At 38.2% G+C, this 21,530-nt stretch overlaps 1 protein-coding gene across 1 annotated transcript; it reads right to left on the bottom strand.

The window, feature by feature from the left end:
- Positions 1 to 286: 286 nt before the first annotated feature.
- Positions 287 to 18,349, bottom strand: LOC131237935 (toMV susceptible protein tm-1(GCR26)). The gene is made up of 9 exons (XM_058236024.1): positions 17,948 to 18,349; positions 14,500 to 15,156; positions 13,632 to 13,835; positions 11,103 to 11,318; positions 10,224 to 10,449; positions 8,320 to 8,567; positions 7,900 to 8,078; positions 7,530 to 7,783; positions 287 to 571 (listed from the first exon to the last, which is right to left on the bottom strand). Exons 1-9 carry the CDS (start codon positions 18,083 to 18,085, stop codon positions 420 to 422), a joined length of 2,274 nt encoding a protein of 757 aa, XP_058092007.1. The 5' UTR covers positions 18,086 to 18,349; the 3' UTR covers positions 287 to 419.
- Between the last annotated feature and the right edge of the window lie 3,181 nt (positions 18,350 to 21,530).

A 21,530-nucleotide genomic window follows, 5' to 3' on the forward strand; every position in this document is an offset into this window, starting at 1 on the left:
GGTGCTTCCCAAAGGCCCTTAGCTGATAAGACTTCCTGCAGCACTGGAGAATCCCCATTTTGTAGCCTTCACCACCATTTAGTCACCAAGGCAGAGTTAAACCCCTTAAAAGGCATTCATGACCCTCTTGAGTGCTGTCAAGGAAAGGAAATCCCTTCCGCCATCCAAAACATTTAAATCTTTAAAGTGCTCTTTACTTCTAGAAATGAATGAAATGTTACTAATCTTTAAAGTGCTCTTTACTTCTAAGCATTTTTATTACTTCAATTCATGTTATACAGCTGCATTTGTGCTACATCACTATAACTGCAAATCACATCAAGCTCAAGCTCAAGGAGTGATAGACATGCATAGGAAGTAAAGAAAATCTAACAAACAATAAAGAAACACGAACAGAAGGTGAATGCATGGATTGCACCTCACTTGATGGAAATTGATTTGTATTGTTTGACTGTGATTGTAATTGCTTGTTCAACTGGCAGCCTCTCCAAGCTAGATGCCCCATAGAACCCATGAACTCCATTTGTCCTCTGCAGTATGAACTCTGCTTCTCCAGGACCAGAGATAGGACCTGCAAATTGTACAAAGAGGTTTTTTATTTTTATTTCCAGCTACGGCAAGCTACTGTTAACAAAAAATCTGCTTGAGAAGCATGCCAGGTGAAGGGATTTCATTTTTCAATGTTTGAAGGAGGTGTTACACATACTTGGCCAAAGACTTCTTACAGTATGCTTGGATTTTCAGTTTGTAAAAGTGGGGCCATGGTTGAGTCATCCAATCCATGTGGATGGCCCATGCTCCGAAAATACCCTTGACAAGAGTCTCCTACCGTGGAATCCTTGGGCCTTTATTCAGTGGAATACGAACCTTTGATGTGTGTTATTTCTTAACAGTCTATTTTTTGGTCGTCCATTGAAAGATTGGAATTTTCCCATCTCCAAGAATTTTGATGCACCGTGTTGGAGAACCGGCCCTGCGGAAGCACCTTAACTAGATTGAAACAAACAAAATAAAACGAAAAATCCAAGCAACTACACAGAGAACACACGATTTTTTACATGGAAAACCCTTGCGGGAAAAAACCACGGCACAAAGCGATGATCAATCTACTATTCAGAGAAGATTACAGGGATGGAGAGAACTTACAGCAAAAACCCTAACTTTCTCCTCTTGGAGGCTCTAAAAAAAATAATAATAATAAAATCGTAACTCTCTTAACCCTAACATAACTAACCCTAAATTTCAAGAGGTAAATGTCAAAAATACTCCTCCAAGGGTCCACTAACACTTGGGCCTTGTGAGAATGTGAAACATGGGTCATATGGGCTCATAAAAGTGAATAAACTCATAGTGATTTTGGTGTCATAATTTTAACAATCTCTACCTTAAAAGCAAAATCACTTCCTTACCTTGCCAATTTTCTTCTAAGCATCACCATCATCGCTTTGTGCACACTCCGTGTCTATTTCTTTCTTGTCAAGCTTAGAGAAGTCGAGCAAAACTTGAACTTCTCTGCAGGAACAACATTCGTAAGCATGTCGATAGGATTCTCATTGGTGTAAATCTTCTCAAGAGTAACATCTTATTCTTCTAGCATCTGCTGGATAAAGTGATGATGAACATCAATGTGCTTAGTCCAGGAGTGATATACCAAGTTCTTCGCCAAATTAATCGCGCTCTCGTTCCGCTTTCCCTATGCTGGTTAAGTACTCAACTGGCGACCGTTGCTTTACTGTTCCAAACTCTGTTGAACAATGCATAGGCACGACTTCCTGCTGAAGCCCCAACTCATTCATCATCCCTCTCAACCAAATAGCTTCCTTGAATGCCTCCGTCACTAACATGTTTTCAGCTTCGGTAGCGCCAAGTGCAATCACAGACTAAAGCTTAGACATCCAACTAATAGCTCCACCCACTCGCATAAACGAGTAACTAGAAGTAGACCTTTATTGTCCATATTCCCTACATAATCTGAATCAACAAAGCCTACAAGTCTTTCCTCTGAATCTCCGAAACACAAGACATAGTCCGCCGTTCCTCATATATATTGAAGCAACCATTTCACCGCTTCCCAATGTTGCTTACTGGGGTTTGACATGTATCTGTTCACAACACCAACTACATGTGAAATATCCGGTCTTGTACAGACCATGGCATACATAAGATTGCCAACTGTGCTAAAAAAGGGCACACAGGACACATACCATTTTTCTTCATCTGATGTAAGACGATTTTGAAGAAAGCCAAAAGTGAGAAGCGTGGAGGGTGTTAATCGGTTTTGCCTTTTCCAGTTCAAACTTAACTAGAACCTTCTCAAGATACTCCTACGACAATCATAGCTTCCTCCTCTCTTAGTCTGTGTATATCAATGCTAAGAATCCTAATTGCAACCTCCAAATCTTTCATTTCAAACATCTTGGATAACCAAACCTTCGATACACTGATTTCAAACATGTTATAGTTAGCAATAAGCATATCATCAACATATAACACTAGAATGATGAATTCTTTGCCACTTAATACTCTAAAATAACACAATAATCAAATTCACGTTTAGTAAAACTCTGGATCAACATGAAAGAATCAAACTTCTTATACCACTGCCTAAGCAACTGTTTTAGGCATATAACGACCTCTTCAACCTGCAAACAATATCATTCTTTCCCTGCATCTCGAACCCTTCTAGTTACTTCACGTAAATTCGTTCTTCTAATTCCCTATATAAAAACAACATCCAATTGTTCCAATTCCAAATTGTATCGGACAACCACAGCCAATGAAAATTTAATAGATACCTGCTTCCCACTGGCACGAAAATCTCACTGAAGTTAACACCTTCTTTATGAGCATATCCCATCGTTACCAATTTGGCCTTATACCTTACCAATTTCTTCTGGAATATCCACTTGCACTCAGTGTTCGCAATATCGATACTATCGGCCGATATTATCGGTATCGCGGTGCACTGATATGAAACCCTTCGGGAGATACTAAAAAATTGAAATTTTTTACAGAATACTTTGTATCAATCGAAATATCGTCAAGTATCGTATGATCTCGCTAAATATCATGCGATATCAACGATACTATCACTTTTATCAGGATTTTATTACTTTTTTCAAGAAATTTGCTATACAACACCTAGCGGGGCTACTATAGCCAACTCCGGGATGTCGAGAGAGCATCATTATCCCAAAAAAAAAACTTTCAACGGTAGATTTCGGTACCTGTGAAGAAGATCGCCCTGATCGGAAGTTGTGTTTGATGGGCCATTCGAATCGAACCCTCTATTTTGGAGAGATTTGGGCGCGAAATCCGTCGAAATCATCGGCATTTGAGAGAGATTTTAGGGTTCCAGCGTTCCGGAACCCTCTCTGCTTCGAAAAAAAGGGCCCCGAGCCCTTATTTATAGAAGCGGATCGACTGGTGTATCGCACATCACCGACTTAGATCGTGTATTGACGTTACCAAGTTATGTGGGTCCCATCGTGAGGTATTTGTTATATCCAAACCGTTCGTCCATTTGGCGAGCTCGTCGTAAGGCTTTGGCCGAAAAATAAGACAAATCCAAAGATCAAGTGGACCACACTGAAAAAAGCAACGGGATATTGAATGTCTACCATTGAAACCCTTCTAGGGTCACAGAAGTTTTGGATCGATATGATATTTGTTTTTCCTCTTCATCAAGGTCTTTGTGACCTCATGAACAAATTGGATGGAAAACAAACGTTATGGTAGACCCTACGAATGTTATAATGGTGATAATCATTGTCCTCACTGCTATTTGTGGTGTGGTCCAATTGATCTTTGGATATGACTCATTTTTGGGCTCATGATCTAAAATCATCTCTCCAAATGGATGAACGGTGTGGATATAATAAATACATTATTGTGGGGCTCATGATCTAAACAAGCTTCATTTAGCAAATCATCCGACTTCTCATCCTTCTAGGTTTTGGAAAATTGACAGTCATTTTTTAAGTGTCCTATCCTCTTACAATTCCAACCATCTAACTTTACTTTGCCTTTTGACTTGGATCTAGATCGTGGTTTTCCATTCTTTCACTCAAACAATCTTCCCCAAGCAAACAACGCATCCATAGAGGTACCTTCATCGCCGCTCTACTATCGCAACTACTTCAACTGAAGAGTAGTGATAACAGTCTCGATGTTCAAAGTATCCCTACCATAGCAAAGAGTATCAACCAGATACTCGAACGATTTGGGGAGAGATGTCAACAAAATTAGGGCTTAGTCCTCCTTCTCGATCTTCATCTCAACACTCGTCAGCTTGCAAATCAGTTTGTTGAACGTGTTAATATGTTCAAATAGATCCGACCCTTCTGCCATTTTCAATGTGTAAAACCGCCTCTTCAAAAATAGACAATTGGTGAAAGATTTCATCATGTAAATACTCTTCAACTTCACCATCATACAGGATATGGAAATTAAATATGATATGCAAGATTTCAGGCTTTAGATCACACTAATTTTAAAACAATCACAAAAAATTCCACATCCCACATAAAAGTCAAGCATTCAACAAGGGGAATCTATACGAGTCCAAGCCTACACATGTTAGGGCTGGATTAATTAAAAATTATAGACTAAACAATGCTCAAAGGAGAGTAAATTCCTTCACACATGCAAAGGATTACTTCTCAATCCAAGGGATTCACATGTTTCAAATCGGGAAAACCTAGGGTTTGCAAAAGTGGAATAAGAATTGGGATTTAGGATTATCTAAGGTTAGGGTTAGGGAAATAAGGCGAGAGAGAAGTAAAATAAAAGAGAGAAACGAACCCAAGATGATCCACATGTGTAGACAGCAACCTGAGCCTGACGCACGGGCGTGAAATCCTACCCGCACATGTGTGCGGCCCACGAATTTGAAATCAGCCAGCTAGGTGTCGGTCAGCCAGGGGAGGTCCACCTTCACGCCAAGTTTCACGCCAATCGAATGTCTGATTTGTGCACGGTGCTCCGCCGAAGTTTCAGCCCTCCTGCAGGGCCAAATTCTGAAAATTTACTATAAGGGAAAGATTAGCTGCAAACGTGGGTGGATTTAATACGGGGATGGTTGTAGGAGATGAGGAATATGGATGGTAGGAGATGGGGGTGATTTGGGATGGATGTGGCTTCGTACCACAGTAGTTAGCCTTTCGAAGAAGGGAGGGTTTCACACCTAATTAGGTTTCACAACTCAGAGAGGAGCAGGAAAACTCAAAAATTTCATTCAATCTTAAATGAAAAAACGACTACAAGGGGTGCCTATTTATAATAAAATCCTATATCTCAAAACTCGCGCAATGTGCGCAACCTATTACTTAGAGACGAAGTAACCACAATTAACAACTAATCAAAATAATATAAACCGTCCATGATATTCCTAATAACAATAATAACCAAGTACAAGATCGTTTGGAATAGTGGGCCACGATCATGAGAACCCATGGTGGGATTCACATGACGATCGAGTCCACCCCAAGGAACCAAAACGCAGTCCTCTAACTAAGGAGTCCTCCCTGGACGTCATCATCGATCCAGATCGATGTGAGGGGGGGTGCATGTGCGAGAGATGTCCCCATCACGCCATAAGCCTGCAATAGTCGTCTCATCTATGACATCGTAAAGGACTTCATCGGGCAAGCACAATTGAATTGTACAAATTACACTTTGATCTAGTTCATCCGAATTTTCTTCCTTCACAAATTTCAGATGATGCACTTTCCCAAAGAGTGCATACTGCAGTCCTTGCTGAACTAAGAGGGTTTTCATCTTCAATTTTCATAGTTCAAAGTTATTTTTACCCACGAATTTCTCTGTCTTGAACTTCACATTTGATCTCATTGACGTCATGTCTCAAATCCAAACTAACAAACCAACCTCGCTCTGATACCACTTGTTAGAGAACCAGCCCTGTGAAAGTACCTTAATCTGGATTGAAACAAATAACAGAAAATAAAAATCCAAGCAACCACACAAAGAACATAAGATTTTTTACGTGGAAAACCCTTGCAAGAAAAAACTACGGCACAAAGCGACGATCGATTTATTATTCAAAGAAGATTATAGGGATGGAGAGAACTTATAGCAAAAACCTAGTCTCTCTCCTTTTGGAGGCTCTAAAAAATACCAAAATCGTAACTCTCTCTTAACCCTGACATAACTAACCCTAAAAGTCACCATTTCAAGAAGAAAATGTCAAAAATACCCCTCCAATGGTCCACTAACACTTGGGCCTTGTTAGCATGTGAAACATGGGTCATATGGGCTCATAAAAGTGAATAAACCCATAGTGATTTTGGTGTCACAATTTTAACACACTGGCGGCAAATCAGCTCAACAATTTGGATCATTGAACCACAGGCCTCACTTATACAAAGTACAAACTGAAAAATCAGACTGCAGAACCTCTTGGGCAAGCACAAGAGGCTTATGTGGTTATTGGCAATCTCTACAGAGATTCACAAGAACTACAATCAGATCTAAGAGGCTATTAAATCTTTGGGAGGCTTCTATTTCAACATCAACATATTTATCTATCGAAGGAAAAAAAAGATAATAGTTGAAGCCTAATGGCTCTCTTGCAACTCTGAACTACATGGCAAAGACCAAGGTATTCCAAAACAGTTACGTAATGGCTATTACTTGACGGTAACAGTGGTAATGATTACATGTTACAGGGTCATAACGGCTGTTATGGAAAAAATGACCCGTAACCATCCCATAATGGCTGTTACGGAAAAAATGACCCATAACCATCCCATAATGGCTGTTACGGAAAAAATGACCCATAACCATCCCATAATGGACATAACTGCCCCATAACGGTCCATCATGGGGCCAAAATAGGTTTTAAGTTTTTTTTTTTATATATATAAATGTAATGGCCATTATGGCCTATATGGTAATGGTAATGGCAGTGGCCGTTACGGCCACCATTACCATTATGGAATACCTTGATTATATAAACATGCCATTGAGTTTGCCTGAACTCCATACATATGGAGTTTTTCTTGTATAGTTTGGACTTAAAACCTTGAGATCAGCAATCAGCATGTGAAATTTTTTCCCAAGCTTGCACAAACACCAAGTTTCTCGGGATAATGTGTTATCTATTCCTATACATGTTGGAGAGTTTCACTCGAATTGGAAGCAGACAGCCTCTCTCTCGCCTTATTTCTTTTGACTGAGCCTATCTAATTTGAAGCAGACAGACTCCTGGTTCTTTCTTTCTTTCTTCTTTTTTTTTTGGCAACTTTCTTGCATGGATTTGTTTATAACTTCAAAAACCTCACTCCTTCGCAAACCTTAGTAGCTCAAAGCATGAGCAAACTTGAAGTTAGAAGTGTAAATGCCTAAGAAGTAGAAAGAACAGCATTCTAAAGCAGGCTCCTAAACTGAGTCCAATTCATTCAATCTCTATAATAGTTTTATGCCTCTCCCTCCCTCCCTTGTTTTAGCCATTTTGGAGGACGTTGTATCATAGATAATGAATAAAAAGCTAGAGAGGGTATGAGACAAACCTCCATGGCAGAGCACAATAATATTTGGATTGATGCCAAGTGCACCATCTGCAATGGCTTGTACACAAACCACACTGTCCTCCAAAGTGATAGCTGTCTTTGCACCAATCGATCCGGCTGTTGTGAGCCCCATATGTGCCACTACAATATCAGCGCCAGCTTTTGCCATGGCAATGGCTTCATCTTGGTTGAAAGCGTATGGAGTTGTCAAGAGACCCAACCCATGTGCTTTTCTAATCATCTCCACCTCCAAGCTAAAAGAAAGAAGAAACAAAAAGACAAAAACCAAGAACATAAGTCCCAATGCAGAAGTATGTAAGGAACTATAATACAAATACAAATGGAAGATAGAGCATGTTTGGAAACAGACCTGTATCCCATTCCTGTCTCTTCTAGATTTTGGCGAAAGTTACCATCAAAGAGCCCAACTGTTGGAAAATTCTGCACTCCACAGAACCCAATTGATTCCAGCTGTTTTAGGAAGTAATCCATTCTACGGAAGGGGTCGGTTGCACACACTCCGGCAAGAACTGGTACATCCTTCACCACCTATATATCTTAAAAGGTCAAGCAAACATGTTTACAATGTCCATAATCCACAGCAACTACAGTTAAAAGTTTCCTTGCTTTAGAAAGCAATAAATCTTGCTTCCATCCATAGTCTTCCAAAATTCACAGAAAAAAAAAATCATGAAAACAGTTCACCAAAAAATTTAAGAATGATAACTTGGTGGGCCGATGTTCTAGTTTTAAAGAGCTTTGTTATAACAAGTCAGGAGTTGAAACTCACAGGCAATACTTCATTAGCCATCTCAAGTACCACTGCATTTGCATCTGCGAAAGGCAGTAAACCGGCCAAGGAACCCCTTCCTGCCATCCGAAAACGTCCTGAGTTGTACAAGACTATAAGATCAACGCCGCCCACTTCCTCAAACTTGGCTGATATGCCTGTCCCTGCACCAGCTCCTATTATGGGAATCCCTTTATTTATTTGTTCTTTCAATTTCTGTAGAATTGCATGAGTTCTCTGCAATGTTTCTGCACAGGATGATTCACAATAAGGTGCCACACCATATCCAAAGAATATGAAATAATACCCTTGTTATCTCAATGTACATAATAAATAGATAAAATTTATCTGCAGCTCACCACTTAAAATTTAAGATTGACATCTTGTATTTATATAGCAGATGGAACTGACATGGGTTTCAAAAGAGGAACACACTCCAGTCATATTCTACTGAAACAAGTCTTATTCAAGACATGATCTCAACATCATATATGAATAACAGAATGAATATTTGAACTGAGAGGAAGAAGAAACATTAATGATAGTAGCTGAAGAAATGAGAAGATATGCGGAATAAAAACTCAGAATCCTATTGCTCCAATACCATGTAAGTTGTTGAGAGAGTAAAGCAAGATCATATGTTGTATTCTTAAGAGGACAAAAGACAAAAATTACTACAAAAGTTACACGTGTCAGCAAAGAGGAAGAAGAATGAGAGAAACAGTAGTGATAGTGGCTGAATAAATGAGAAGATATGTGGAATAAAAACTCAGAATCCTGTTGCTCCGATACCGTGTACGCTGTTGAGAAAGTAGAGCAAGATCATATGTTATATTCTTGAGAGGACAAAAGACAAAAATACTACAAAAGTGACACATGTCAGCAAAGGACATGTTTCTTTTAAGGGTCTGTTTGGATTGGGGTAAACTAGGGGAAGGAAAGGGAAAGGGAAAGTGAAAGTGAAAGCGAGACAATAAGCGGATGGAATGCTAAATTGACATGGGTAGCAAACACATTGCACTTATTTGTTTTGCTACAAAAGAAGTCCTAGAAAATGCCTTTTCTTTGCATTTTTCAGTGTTTGAGTTGCAATTTTCAAAGGCAAACCTCTCTCCCCAATTGGTTATTTAAAACATCACATCATAGGGAAACATCTTTCCCACCAATTGACTTTTTGAAAAAAAGAAAAAGGGTTTTACTCCCTTCTTGAGGAAAGGAAATCGATTTCCTTATCTTTTTATGCTTCTCAAACAGAGAAAATATCACATCAAAAGAAAATTGTTAGCTTTGCTTAGTTTTCCTTCATTTACCCTCAATCCAAACTTGGCCTAAATTCACAATGTTACATATGTTGACTCTAACACCTAGATACTTTTAAGTCATAAGAATGGGCTATTATTGTCCACTTTTCAGGACATAAATAGCCCAAAAATCACGTTCAAATCTAAATAAAAGAGTGGGCAACCTGATTACTTTGAGTAGTTTTCAAGCTGATTAATTCAGGACATATTCAAGCTCCTTTTGAAACCCAAATACCAGAGGAGCTTGAATGCATGCATACAGAACATCGTTGCCAATCAAAACACTCGTTTTACATGAGTTTCTTTGCAAGTTACAAACCTATAATTCACGGAACAGATGTCATGACCATCCATTATAGTAGTGTCAGAAACATAAATTCATAAAGAGTCTGTCAGAGATCCCAAAATAACTTAGAATCAGGTTGGGCATTCCAACTGTCATAACAAGTGCATTATTCAGGATAATCTTAATGAGTTTCAACACAATACCACCACTGTAATGATTTCAAGCATCAATTCTCTTGGAAAGCTTGTAATTGTTGTTAAAACAAATGATCTTATAAATGAAAACTGCGTTCACCATATGTGAAAGATGAGAAAGACCTGGTCTTGCATTGGGAAAGTCAGTTGGGTTGTGCCAAATAGTTCTATAGTCTGTAGCATTCCCATGTAGGGTCACATCTTCCTTTTGAAGGTCTTGATTGGGTTCAACAAAAGCATTGTCATGTGGAGTTGCATTTTCAGTAATCTTGACATTCATCTCAAGGAATGCATCAACCAATGCATCTGCAAATTTGGGATCATTGATATGATAGGGAAGTGTCTTCACCTATTAAAACAAGCAGCATAAAATTTATAAGCGATGCAGGCCAAGATTTTCAGGAGAAAAAGAAAAGAAAAGGAAAGAAAAAAGGGATCTTTACCACAAAATTGCTCAGGAATTTGATTTTTACAAAATAGTGCCTCGAGGAACCTTATACCCAAGCAGGCTTTTTGAGCGGAGAAATTATGCAAATGCCCTCCAATGATGCACCACACCATGATTGCCACCCGAACAAAAAATATGGCAGATCCAATCATGAGGTGGTCCAAACCATAAAAAATAGTACATACCACTCAAAACCATCCAAATTCAAGTGTGGCACATCTAATGATTCAATCAGCCAGACTTTTGGTTCGTGCGATCATCATGGTGAGGTGCATATGTTGGACAGGTTGGAAGTTATATACATACCACCTGGGCTCAGCAATTTTTGATGATTTTTAAAGAAAAAATAGATAAGAGCATTTAGGAATTTCTTCCCTCGAAAAGCATCTTCCTGAAATTCCTAATTTTCCAGGCATTATTTGGTAAAATGTGAATTCCTGAGGAATTTTGGGGTTTTAAAAAAAGAAAAAGAAAAAAAGAAAAAAAAGGCATGTCCATGAATATAATAAACAGGAAAAGATAGCAAAAAACAGCCTTCAATCAGTACTGAATACCTGCCGATGTTCATTTTTCTCGATAAGCTTCTCTAATTCATTTATAAGAGTACCCGTAGCCTCTGGATCATAAAAAGGCTTCCCTGGTGCATCTAAAGCAGAGATGCCCTTTTGCGGAAGGCAAACACATACTCTTGATGACGATTTGTTGAGTTTCTCTGCTATAAATCTAGCAAATTTTTTGTTCTCCTCTACAGTTGTTCGCATGAGTGAAACCTGCAAATGATTGATTTGTAAAATCCACATATATGAAATTGATTTCTAAAGTTTAAAATTTTTTGAGCAGTAAATTTCAGCCACCAAGGGACAGCTAGATATCCAATCAGTTGAATCATTACTACATGACACAAATATGCGATGTCATTCCTGTACAAATGTGTAAACGTTACACAGGAATTTCTAATGCAACTTTCATCTCATTATCATCTAAGCCTTATCCCAACTAATTGGGGTCGACTACATGAATCCTTTTATGCCATTCCACTCGATCAAGGGCCAATGCCATTACTTCAGTTAGACTATAGGTCATTGAGGATTTTCTTACTACCTCCACTGATGTCCTTTTGGGCCTTCCACTTGCCAGTTGCCCTTTTAGAGCTGTCAACTTGTGCGAACTCATTCCAACCAGCGCAATTCTTGCTTCCTTGGTCTCCATTGCACATAACTAAACCATCTAAATCTACTTTCCCACATCTTGTTACCTATTGGTGCTACACCTAAAATTCTCGAATGCATTCATTTCTAATTTGATCCTTCCTTGTCTTGCCAACAATGTTGTCAAAAGCGAGCACATATATGATTATGCGATCACATATGTGATTATGCAATCGCATAGTTCGCATTTTTTTTTCCGATTTTTTTCATTTCAAAAAAAAAAAAAAAAAAAAAAAAAACTAACTAACAAATTGTGCGATCACTTGTGCGATTGTGAGATCGCATAAGCAATTGCTCAGGATTGCTTATGCCATTTCACAACATTGCTTGCCACTCATCCATCTTAACATCCTCATTTCAACTACACATCCTATGGAGATGTTGTTCCTTAACTACCCAACATTTGTTCCCATAAAGCATGGTTGCTTTTATAGCCATCCTATGAAATTTCCCTTTTGTTTAAATGGTACACAACGATCACACAAAACTCCAAAACCACATCGCCATTTCTTCCACCATGCTTAAATTCTATGGGCGTCATCCTCCTCAATCCCTCTACTCACGAATTATCAACCAAAGATAACAAAAGTGTCCATTTTGGGAAACTTTTTAGCCAAGAATCTTTACTAATTCCTTGTTCCCACTTCCATTATTACTAAAATTGCACTCAATATACTTTGTTTAAGTCTGATGAATTTTAAATCCTATAGATCCTAAAGCACCTCTCCATAAATCTAGCTTTGTGTTTACACCCTCCCTCGTCTTGTCAATTAAAATTGTCATCTGGAAACAACATACACCATGGGATCTATATCTCCATTATTCTTATAAATAGGTACACATTACTTTTCCTCCATTCATCAGGCATTTTCTTCGATCTTACAACCTTGTCGAACAACTTTGTCAACCAAAATAACCTAGTATCTCCCATATACTTCCAAACCTCTATTCATATACGATATACTATCTGCTCCAAGGGCCTTTCCTATTTTCATCTTTCTCAAAGCTTCTTTCACTTTAGATATCCTAATCCTATGAAAGTATCTATGGACTTAGACTTTATTTGAGTTTATGGTTCCTTCTATCCCTATGCTCTCAAAGTGATTCTCATTTGAGTTTATAGTTTCATTGATCTCATTGTCGTTGACTACTACCCTCACTTTGTCACTCTTAACGCATCTAACATGATTTAGGTCCCTACGCTCTCAGTTTTACAAGTTTGAAGACATGTTTTTCACCTTCTCTTGTCCTTAATTTATTGTAAAGATCATCATAAGCCTTAAGATTAACCTTACTACTTTCTTAGCAATCTTTTTAGCATTTCTATATTGTTCAAGATTTTCATTGTTTTTTGTCCCCTTGCCAGGCTTTGAAACGTGCACATTTCTCATCATAGCTTTTTGTACATCATCATTCCACCACCAAATTTCCTTATATGATGGGCTTTCCCTCTAGATACTCGTAAAACATCTTTTGTTGCTTTCCCAATGCCCTCAGCCATCTCATTCCCATAGCATTTACTTCCCCCTTAGCATTCTGCTTTCCTTCTTCCATCAATTTATTTATGAACAACATTACTCCCTCCTTTTAATACTAGATTTTGGACACCAATTAATTTCATCCCCCTTCTTCCATCTCTTAATGTAAATACCCATAACGATTAACCTATGTTACACAGTCAAACTCTCTATAACTATCATTACAGTCCTTAGATATTGATCGTTTTGTCTTTCTACAACAACTTTCTAACTGGAAATGGCCAAATCAATGAAAGAGACCCAACCTTTAAAATAAAATAAAAAAATAAAAGTTACAAACAATGGGATTCAAAGAAAGAGCACAGGACTCAGTGCAAGAAGAGGGAGATCTCTGCACCTGCTCATTATGTATATGAATCTTTCTGTGGTCATGGGCAGACGGAATCGTCTGTTTAGCTCCAAAGTTCACCATATCCAAGGCCCCAACACTGAGGACTAATGGGACCCTTTCTATGATTGCATCAAAGCGTGAGCTGTCACAGGCCATGACACCTCCAACTATATGATCAGCAACTTCTGTCGTTGTGATATCCAAAACCCCCTACACAAAACCAAGGGGAAAAAATCAAGTAAGCCAAACCCAAACAAAAAGGATATGCTTAACAGCTTGAATCTCAAAAAAACAAGATGATCAGACAGTGGTAGCCATCCAATCAATGGCCCAAAAAATTATGGTTTTTTTTTTTTTTTTTTTTTTTTGAGAGAGAGAGAGAGAGAGATCTATGTCCAGCAGGAAAAACAAAAAAAAAAAAAAAAAAAAAAAAAAACTCACAATAATTCAATGGTGGAGTGGAGTTCTCCAATCACTAGGATCTTCTGCCCCCAACCCATCTATGTAGTGCCCCACCAAAACAATGGTATCAAGAGAACTGATCACCTACAGCCGGATGTAGGCTAACTTAATGTACAACCCACTCTTGCAAGCATATTTGATATTTTCAAGGTCAAAATTGGAAACAAAAAAATTAGAAGGTAAAAAATAAAAATAAAAATAAAAAGGTTCACACTGTACAGTCAGTTGTAGGTGATCGGTTATCCTGGTATCAATTACTATACCTGTGTCTCGCTTTTACAGTGGAAATGGTACTTCATAGAAGTTCTATGAAGCACCATATAGAAATAGCATTTCTCATGGATAAAAGATGTATCTCCCCATGGGGTCCACAACTCCCAAGCGCACATAAACATTAGATAACAGTAAATACCTGTATGAACCCTGCTCTAACGAGATCTTCCATAGCCCTGCCACCAACACCAGTGGCATGGAAAACAAGTGTCTCATAACCTTCTTTCATCAGTCTTTCTTTCACAGCACTTACACATGGAGTTGTAACTCCAAACATGGTCATACCAACAGTAACCAGCTTAGGCTTCTTAGAAGAATCATGTAATCTCAACAATCTTCCAACAACCATCCCAGCGAAAGCAGCCCCAGCATTCGATAAGATGGCCCGGCTTATGCTGTTAATCCCACAAATATCTACCACCGATGGAATCAATATCAAATCAGACGTCCCCACATAAGGCTTAGTTTGACCGCTAGCCATGGTGGACACAATGAGCTTGGGCACTTCTATTGGGAGAGATCTTAGAGCAGGAGCAATTAGAGATGTTCCTCCACTGCCACCAATGCCTATAGCTCCACAAAGAATTTCATCTCTGTAAGCTTTCTGAAGGAAATGTTCGAGCGCTTTACTCATTATTGCAACTGCTTCACCTCTGTCATCTGGAAACATGAATGAGGACAGTCTGTCTGCCTTCAAATGGGAGGAGAGAACCTCCTTTCTTGTTACAAATGTAAAATCTTCCAACCTCTCCGTTTCCTTCTGACTAGTGGAAACATCGACAATGGTCACTTCTACCTGTAATTGCCACAAATGCTCATGAACGGAAGAACGGAAAAATAAAAACATTTATGAGTACAGCATTTATCAGTACCCATTAGGGACATGAATATGAAACACGAATGCAGAAATTCATAGGTACCGCCAATTGGATGGTCCAACATTCAACATATAACAACTGTCCTGTACAATGGCTGAAAATGATCAGAATGTTCCAATCAATGGATATTTCACCAGCAGAATGTGAACCACTGCTGCTTGGGTTTTCAATTAATAGGTCCAGATTGATCAACATATTGACTGTTGTTGCAATTTAGGATTTGTTTGGATGCTTGTAAAATTTTAAATTGTAAACACTTTTCATCTATAAAGAGTTTATAGGTAAACTCTTTATATTCTATCATGTTTGGCTTCTAAGAGATAAAGTGTTTACGGATAAAAGTAGTTGTGCATACCAGACAGCTTGGAGCAGTAAATCCCGCCAAAAATGTCAAAATCAGTAAAAGTGCTTGAGCCAACTTCAATGCAGGTGATGGAGAGATTGATGTCCAACAGCCATCATGGTGGACCCCACAAATTATGCAGAAGGTTTTAATGGTAGGTGTCCCACTCCAAATTGTTCCCCACAATATGGACCAACTGATTTTTCAAACAACATGATTTGCTTGAGAAAAGGTTCATATTGGGGACACACAAGATGGATGGCCTGTGTTTTGCACCCATCACATTGAGCCCTACACACAGGGGTGCATGTGTATTGATCATTACATTTTGGTGAGTATGTAAACCCTTTACCTGTAATATGAATTTCTCCTTTTTTTCAAGGGGAAAAAATAAAAAAGTAAAGCACAAGTTGCAAACACTTTACAAGTTGTATACAGTTTATAAAGTAGTGTTTGGATGAAAATAAAAATAAAAATTGAGTGTTCTTCTAAACACTTCGATAGTTAAATACCCTATTTGTTTCCTGACAAAACCCCCATGTTTCAGATTATAGGTAGAGGGACTATACCAGTAGACATATATAGCAAAACATGGTGGTTGATATACACACTTTTTGCGGGGCCCACCTTGATATGTACAATACATCCAATCCATCCATCATGTGCATCCCTTAATGCTCCCCTAGAGCACCAAAAGAATAGGTAAATTGATTCATCAAGTGAGGCACACTAACCGGAAAAGTTGGGATAGGGTGCCCACCATTAAAAACCTTGCAGATTGTGTGTGTGGCCCACTGTGATGACTGTAGGACATCTAATCCATCCATCATGTGCGTCCATTGATGCTCTCTTACGGCCCTGAAAAAATCAAGCCCTTCTTGCCTGATTTGAAGATTTTGCCACACCCACTTTTTACATCAACACTTCACAAGCCTTAAGCAGAAAACTGTTAACACTTTCCCACTTAAAAGCCAAACATGACGGAGTGTTAAGGGGGCAGTTGATAAAACTTATTTTCAACACTTGCCACTGAAAGTCGATATTTTCAGTGATTTTCACTAATTCAGATAGTTTGGCAAATCCAACTTATTAAAGGAGCGTTTGGATCATAAGTTAATTAAGATAAGCTACTTATGCCTTAAGTAGCTTATCTTGATTTCTACTTATTAAACTGAAGGGATTAAGTAACTTCAAATAATTTTAAAAAAAAAGCTACTTATAATTGATCATAAACCAAACTTACTTATCTCAAATAAGTTAGTTATCTACTGCTATAAGTAAAAAAATTTAACTTATTTGGTGGTATCCAAGCAGGCCCTAAGCGCTTAAATTAATTTTCACTGTCCTTTTTCAGCTCCCCTCCCTTCACTCCTGGGCTTAATGCTGAAGGTGGTGGCCCATTAAAATTTCTTTTTTCACTTCCAACTAAAACATACCTAAAACCATTTCAAATTTATAATTCAGCACTTAAATTAATTTTCAGAGCTTCTTTTTTTCAGTTTATCAAACAGCACCAAATCTAAGGTTTTTCCAACTTAAAAGTTTTACAAGCATCCAAACAACCACCTAATCTGAATGTCCCCATTTTTACAGTAGTAGAAAAAAACACAACGCAAGAGCTTTAAACACTTTACAAGTTGTAGACATTTTACTGCCTCTATCAAATAACCATTCACTCTAAAAGCTTAAGCTGTCAGAGTGTGGTGTATCAATGTATATCAAGGGACTTTATCACTTCAACCAATCCCAAACCAACACCCCCGCCCGCCCCCCCCCAAACGTCCGAGCTGGGAACACTCACACCATAAATAGGCCGGGCTTAATTTCCCGGTCCCTGAGCTGGACCTGATTTTCCTGACCCCCCTTGGGAGAATAATATATTAGCAAGGCATATTTGCTGCCCTCGAGATTCGAACATAGGACCTTCCTCTCTGATAGCATGTCAAACAACCATTTACTCCAAAAGCTTAAGCAATGTATATCAAGGGACTCTATCACTTCAACAGCCTCTTTCTCATCTGTATTGCGTCTGCCATTAAACGATTTTACGGGCATCCAAACAACCCCTTAGAGGTGAGCTACCATATATTATAATCTACCCGACGTGCACTGGATCCAATCTCTAAAAATTGAAAGTCGCTGGCTGACACGTCCGCCGAGTCAACTCGTCCGATCCCGAGTAATGGGTTAATTTTAATGGCGGAGTAAAAAGGGTAGGAATAAAAAGGACGGTCATTAAAGATCAGATCAAAAGGAGAGCGAGAAGTTCAGTTTGAATTTTCACAATGACGAAATGCCCTCGAATAGATTCTTAGTGAGAGAGAGAGAGAGAGAGAGAGAGAGAGGCACGAGCATGGAAAGCATACCTTTAACGGAGTAGGACTCGTCTTCGTAAAACGGTCCAGATCTGACCGGACGGAATCGGACAGGTATCGGAGCTCGTCCGATTTCGTATCGGCCGTCCCGATACAGAAGACTCGGAATACCTTCTCCCGTTCTGACATGTTCTTTCCGATTTTCGGATTGGGACTCTTAAGGGCGGGATGGTTTCTGCCGGGAAACGGAGAGAGGGTGGCAATGAAATAGCAGAAAATGCTAGGGGACTCTCTCCGACTGAAGTTTGAAAGTGAACTCGCCTCGCACGTGGTACAGGGGCACGAGTGCGAGATCAGAGTCGCTCTTCAGGGCATCCCAACCAGACGCCGTAATAAAAAGACAGGCCTCTACGATCACCGGGTGGGCCACACTTGTACAAACAAAGGTGAACGGTTAAGAAAAATGACCAGCGATTTTGGATGGAAAGCCGATTGCTATTCCTTTTAGTTATATTTTATTAAATTCTTTTATTGTTCAATGTTCATCTGATCAAGTGGTGGACTCTTGGATTTAAATTATTAAATTATCATCAAGTGGGATTAAACTATTTTTAGTTATTAAAATAAAAAATTTAATTATTAAAAATAATGGTAAAATCTTTTAAAATGCTATACTCGTAAAAAAAAAAAAAGACTTGATAAACATATAATCTCTTAGGTGGAAGTCATGAGGGAGTAGGAAACCAATAAATCGCTTGTTAACCTATGTAAGTCTTAACGGACATTGAGGGCCCGTTTGATTTTCTATTTAGAGAGATAATTCAAGGTAAATGGGTAATAATTACCTCTTTATTTCCGGTTGGATTACCAAGGAGATTTGACCGCTACCTTTCATTTATAGCAGTCCTCACGTCACCTGAGAACAAAAAAAAGTTAAATTGTGGGGCCCACCTTGATGTTTGTGTATTATCCACACCGTCCATCCATTTAGCCAAATCATTTTAGGGCATGAACTAAAAAAATAGGCAGATCAAAAGATCAAGTGGACCACACCACTGGAAACAATGGGAATTGAACTTCTACCATTGAAAGCTTCTTGAGGACCCCATAAGTTTTGGATCAAACTGATATTTTTGTTTCCACTTTATCCATGACTGTGTGACTTTATTAACAGGTTGGATGACAAATAAACATCACTGTGGGCCCTAGGGAGAAAACAACTTTCAACCATTGATGTTTTAATGATCATTGTTTCCTAAGGTGTGGTCCACTTGAGCTTTTGATTTTCCTTGTTTTTGGTTTTATGCTTTAAAATGTATTTTTTAAAAGAATGGATGGTGTGGATAACTCATATATATCATGGTGGGGCCCACATATTTAAATCAATAATAACAATGTTTGTATGTACCGATTTTCGAAACGTAAATACCAGCGACTTCCAAACAAGTGTAAGTAAGTAATTGACGTGAATAGTGGTGGCTTTCAAATAGGTGTAAGTAAGTAATGATCAGGTAATTCCGTGTATTTAGTAGGGATATTAAAAATCAAACAGCCCTTAATAGATTGTTCAATTATATTCACTCTTATTAGCTACATGCTAACCTTATAAAATAAGCTAAAGCATACGTAATCAAGAGCTTAAACCTTTACATATCTCCCAACTTAAGGATTATTTGATTTCATTGCATACTTGAGTCGATTACAATCAAAGCATGACAAGCCCATTGATGTAAAGACTTAACCTGGATTCACTAATTCAAGTACTCAATTGATCCACCTAAGAGCCATTAATCACGACAGATTTCCACTTATATAAGAAAAGGCAAAGGCATACCATGACCATTGATCTCTTGCATCGAGATAGAGCAACGCTAGTTTGTAACTCAACCGTTCATTTATTCAATCAATTGTTGTACACTTGTTACTTGGGGAATCGGAAAAAGTTGGGGCTCTTCTCTCAAATGAGCTCTTTAAAAAATAAATAATAATAAAATTTAAGAACTTGCAAATGTGAAACAATTGTATAGTCGAAATAAAAAAGAGAAGAGAAAGATGTAATGAGAATATGTAAATATGTTATCACTATAAAGAGATCATGTGCCTAGCTAAGAGCAACAAAGTGCTTCCGAGAGAGTGGGCCGATGAGCGAAGCACAGGCAATGTCGAGAATTACAACTATAGTCAGCCCAGTATAGGCAAATGGGTTCCTAAGCCACTGTTTTCTTTCAGATCTGATACACAGGCACATACGGAAGGAAATTACAACTACTAACTATAACCTAAGTTGGTCGAACGTGTGCGCATGGACAAACTAAATATAAATCTATACCAAGGTCCGTTGTTACTGAGCAAGGAGACACTAAACTTAAATACACAACGTTGTACTGAATTGATGGTTGTATTTGTTATTAGGTTCTGGAAATATCGTTTTTATATATGTTTGTGGTATTTATAGACTTTAGGAAGAAAGATGAAAGAATGACCATTCATTAACATAGCTCCATCATATATAACCCGCTGAAAAACATAAAAACAAAAAAAAAAAACAAAAAAAAACAAAAACAAAATAACAAAAACAAAAACAAAAACAAAAACAAAAAAGAAAAACAAAAAAGTAATTACACTTCATCTATCATGATTTTGTCTATGAAAATACACTTTAAAGCTGACGTGGCTAGAGCAATTGTTTACTTTTATTTGGGAGAACTAAAATACTAAAAATAGCCCAAAATGAGCCTATATCCAGAATCATTGTTGCATATTTGGAATAATTTTTTTATGCCACGCGCCACGACAAGGCTGTTTATACCATTTGCACAAATTTGGATATAAAAATTTAATAATGTTATGTCGGTCTCAAATTCAAAAGACAGAATGAATCCCCTATTTTAATCATGCTTATATGTGTTTAAAATACTGTTGGGATTTGTGTTGCTGAATCACACAGATATGGATTTATGATGGCAATTCAAGAGCTCCAAGCAATTACAAGAGAACACAGATTTAACGCATAAAATCTTTTTAGAAAAATGTTAGGGCACAAAACGATAAAAATCCACTTTGAAAATATAAATTACAAAGAAAGAAGACTTATCTGATTCGAACAACTTTTAATCTCACCCTTGCTACACCCTTTGTTAACGGTAGAACTCTTTTAGAAACCTTTGGAATATCTTTAAAAAGCCTTAAAATAAATTAGAATGGCCCTAAGAACTCCTATTTATAAATAGGGAAATCTCACTTACACACTTCCTTAAAAACTGTTTCAAATTTATGTAGTCCGCGTGGAATCCACCCACTATCTATGTAACTTTGGACCCGTCCCTTGACTGGTCAAGCGTCCTAGAAGTCTCAAATATCTCGTTGCTAGACTTTGAGTCGAACATCCTTCGACTAGTTGAATGGAGCCCAGCGGAGTGAAGATTAAACGCATCTTTTTTAACGACTAAGACTCTAACGCATTAATCATGGCGTGACCACGTGACCCACGTAGAACCCACGGCAGTCATGATTTATGTTGGTAAGGAATCATGTTATATTAGTATTATCAACGGACAAGGTTCATATTGATTTTCAAGGTGACAAGTACTCCAGCACCATCCAGGGGCCTCATAATTTGGACAGTCTAGATTAA

This window comes from Magnolia sinica, chromosome 2 (genome assembly GCF_029962835.1).
Source record: "Magnolia sinica isolate HGM2019 chromosome 2, MsV1, whole genome shotgun sequence".
Classification (NCBI taxonomy): Eukaryota; Viridiplantae; Streptophyta; class Magnoliopsida; order Magnoliales; family Magnoliaceae; genus Magnolia; species Magnolia sinica.

Excerpts from the sequence above, each read along its gene's own strand:
- LOC131237935 (XM_058236024.1), bottom strand. The coding sequence starts at position 18,085 with ATGTCAGAACGGGAGAAGGTATTCCGAGTCTTCTGTATCGGGACGGCC. Across the intron at positions 8,079-8,319 it reads TGGCTAATGAAGTATTGCCT|GTGGTGAAGGATGTACCAGT; the intron begins GTGAGTTTCAAC and ends TAAGATATATAG. Across the intron at positions 7,784-7,899 it reads GAGACAGGAATGGGATACAG|CTTGGAGGTGGAGATGATTA; the intron begins GTCTGTTTCCAA and ends TCTTTCTTTTAG.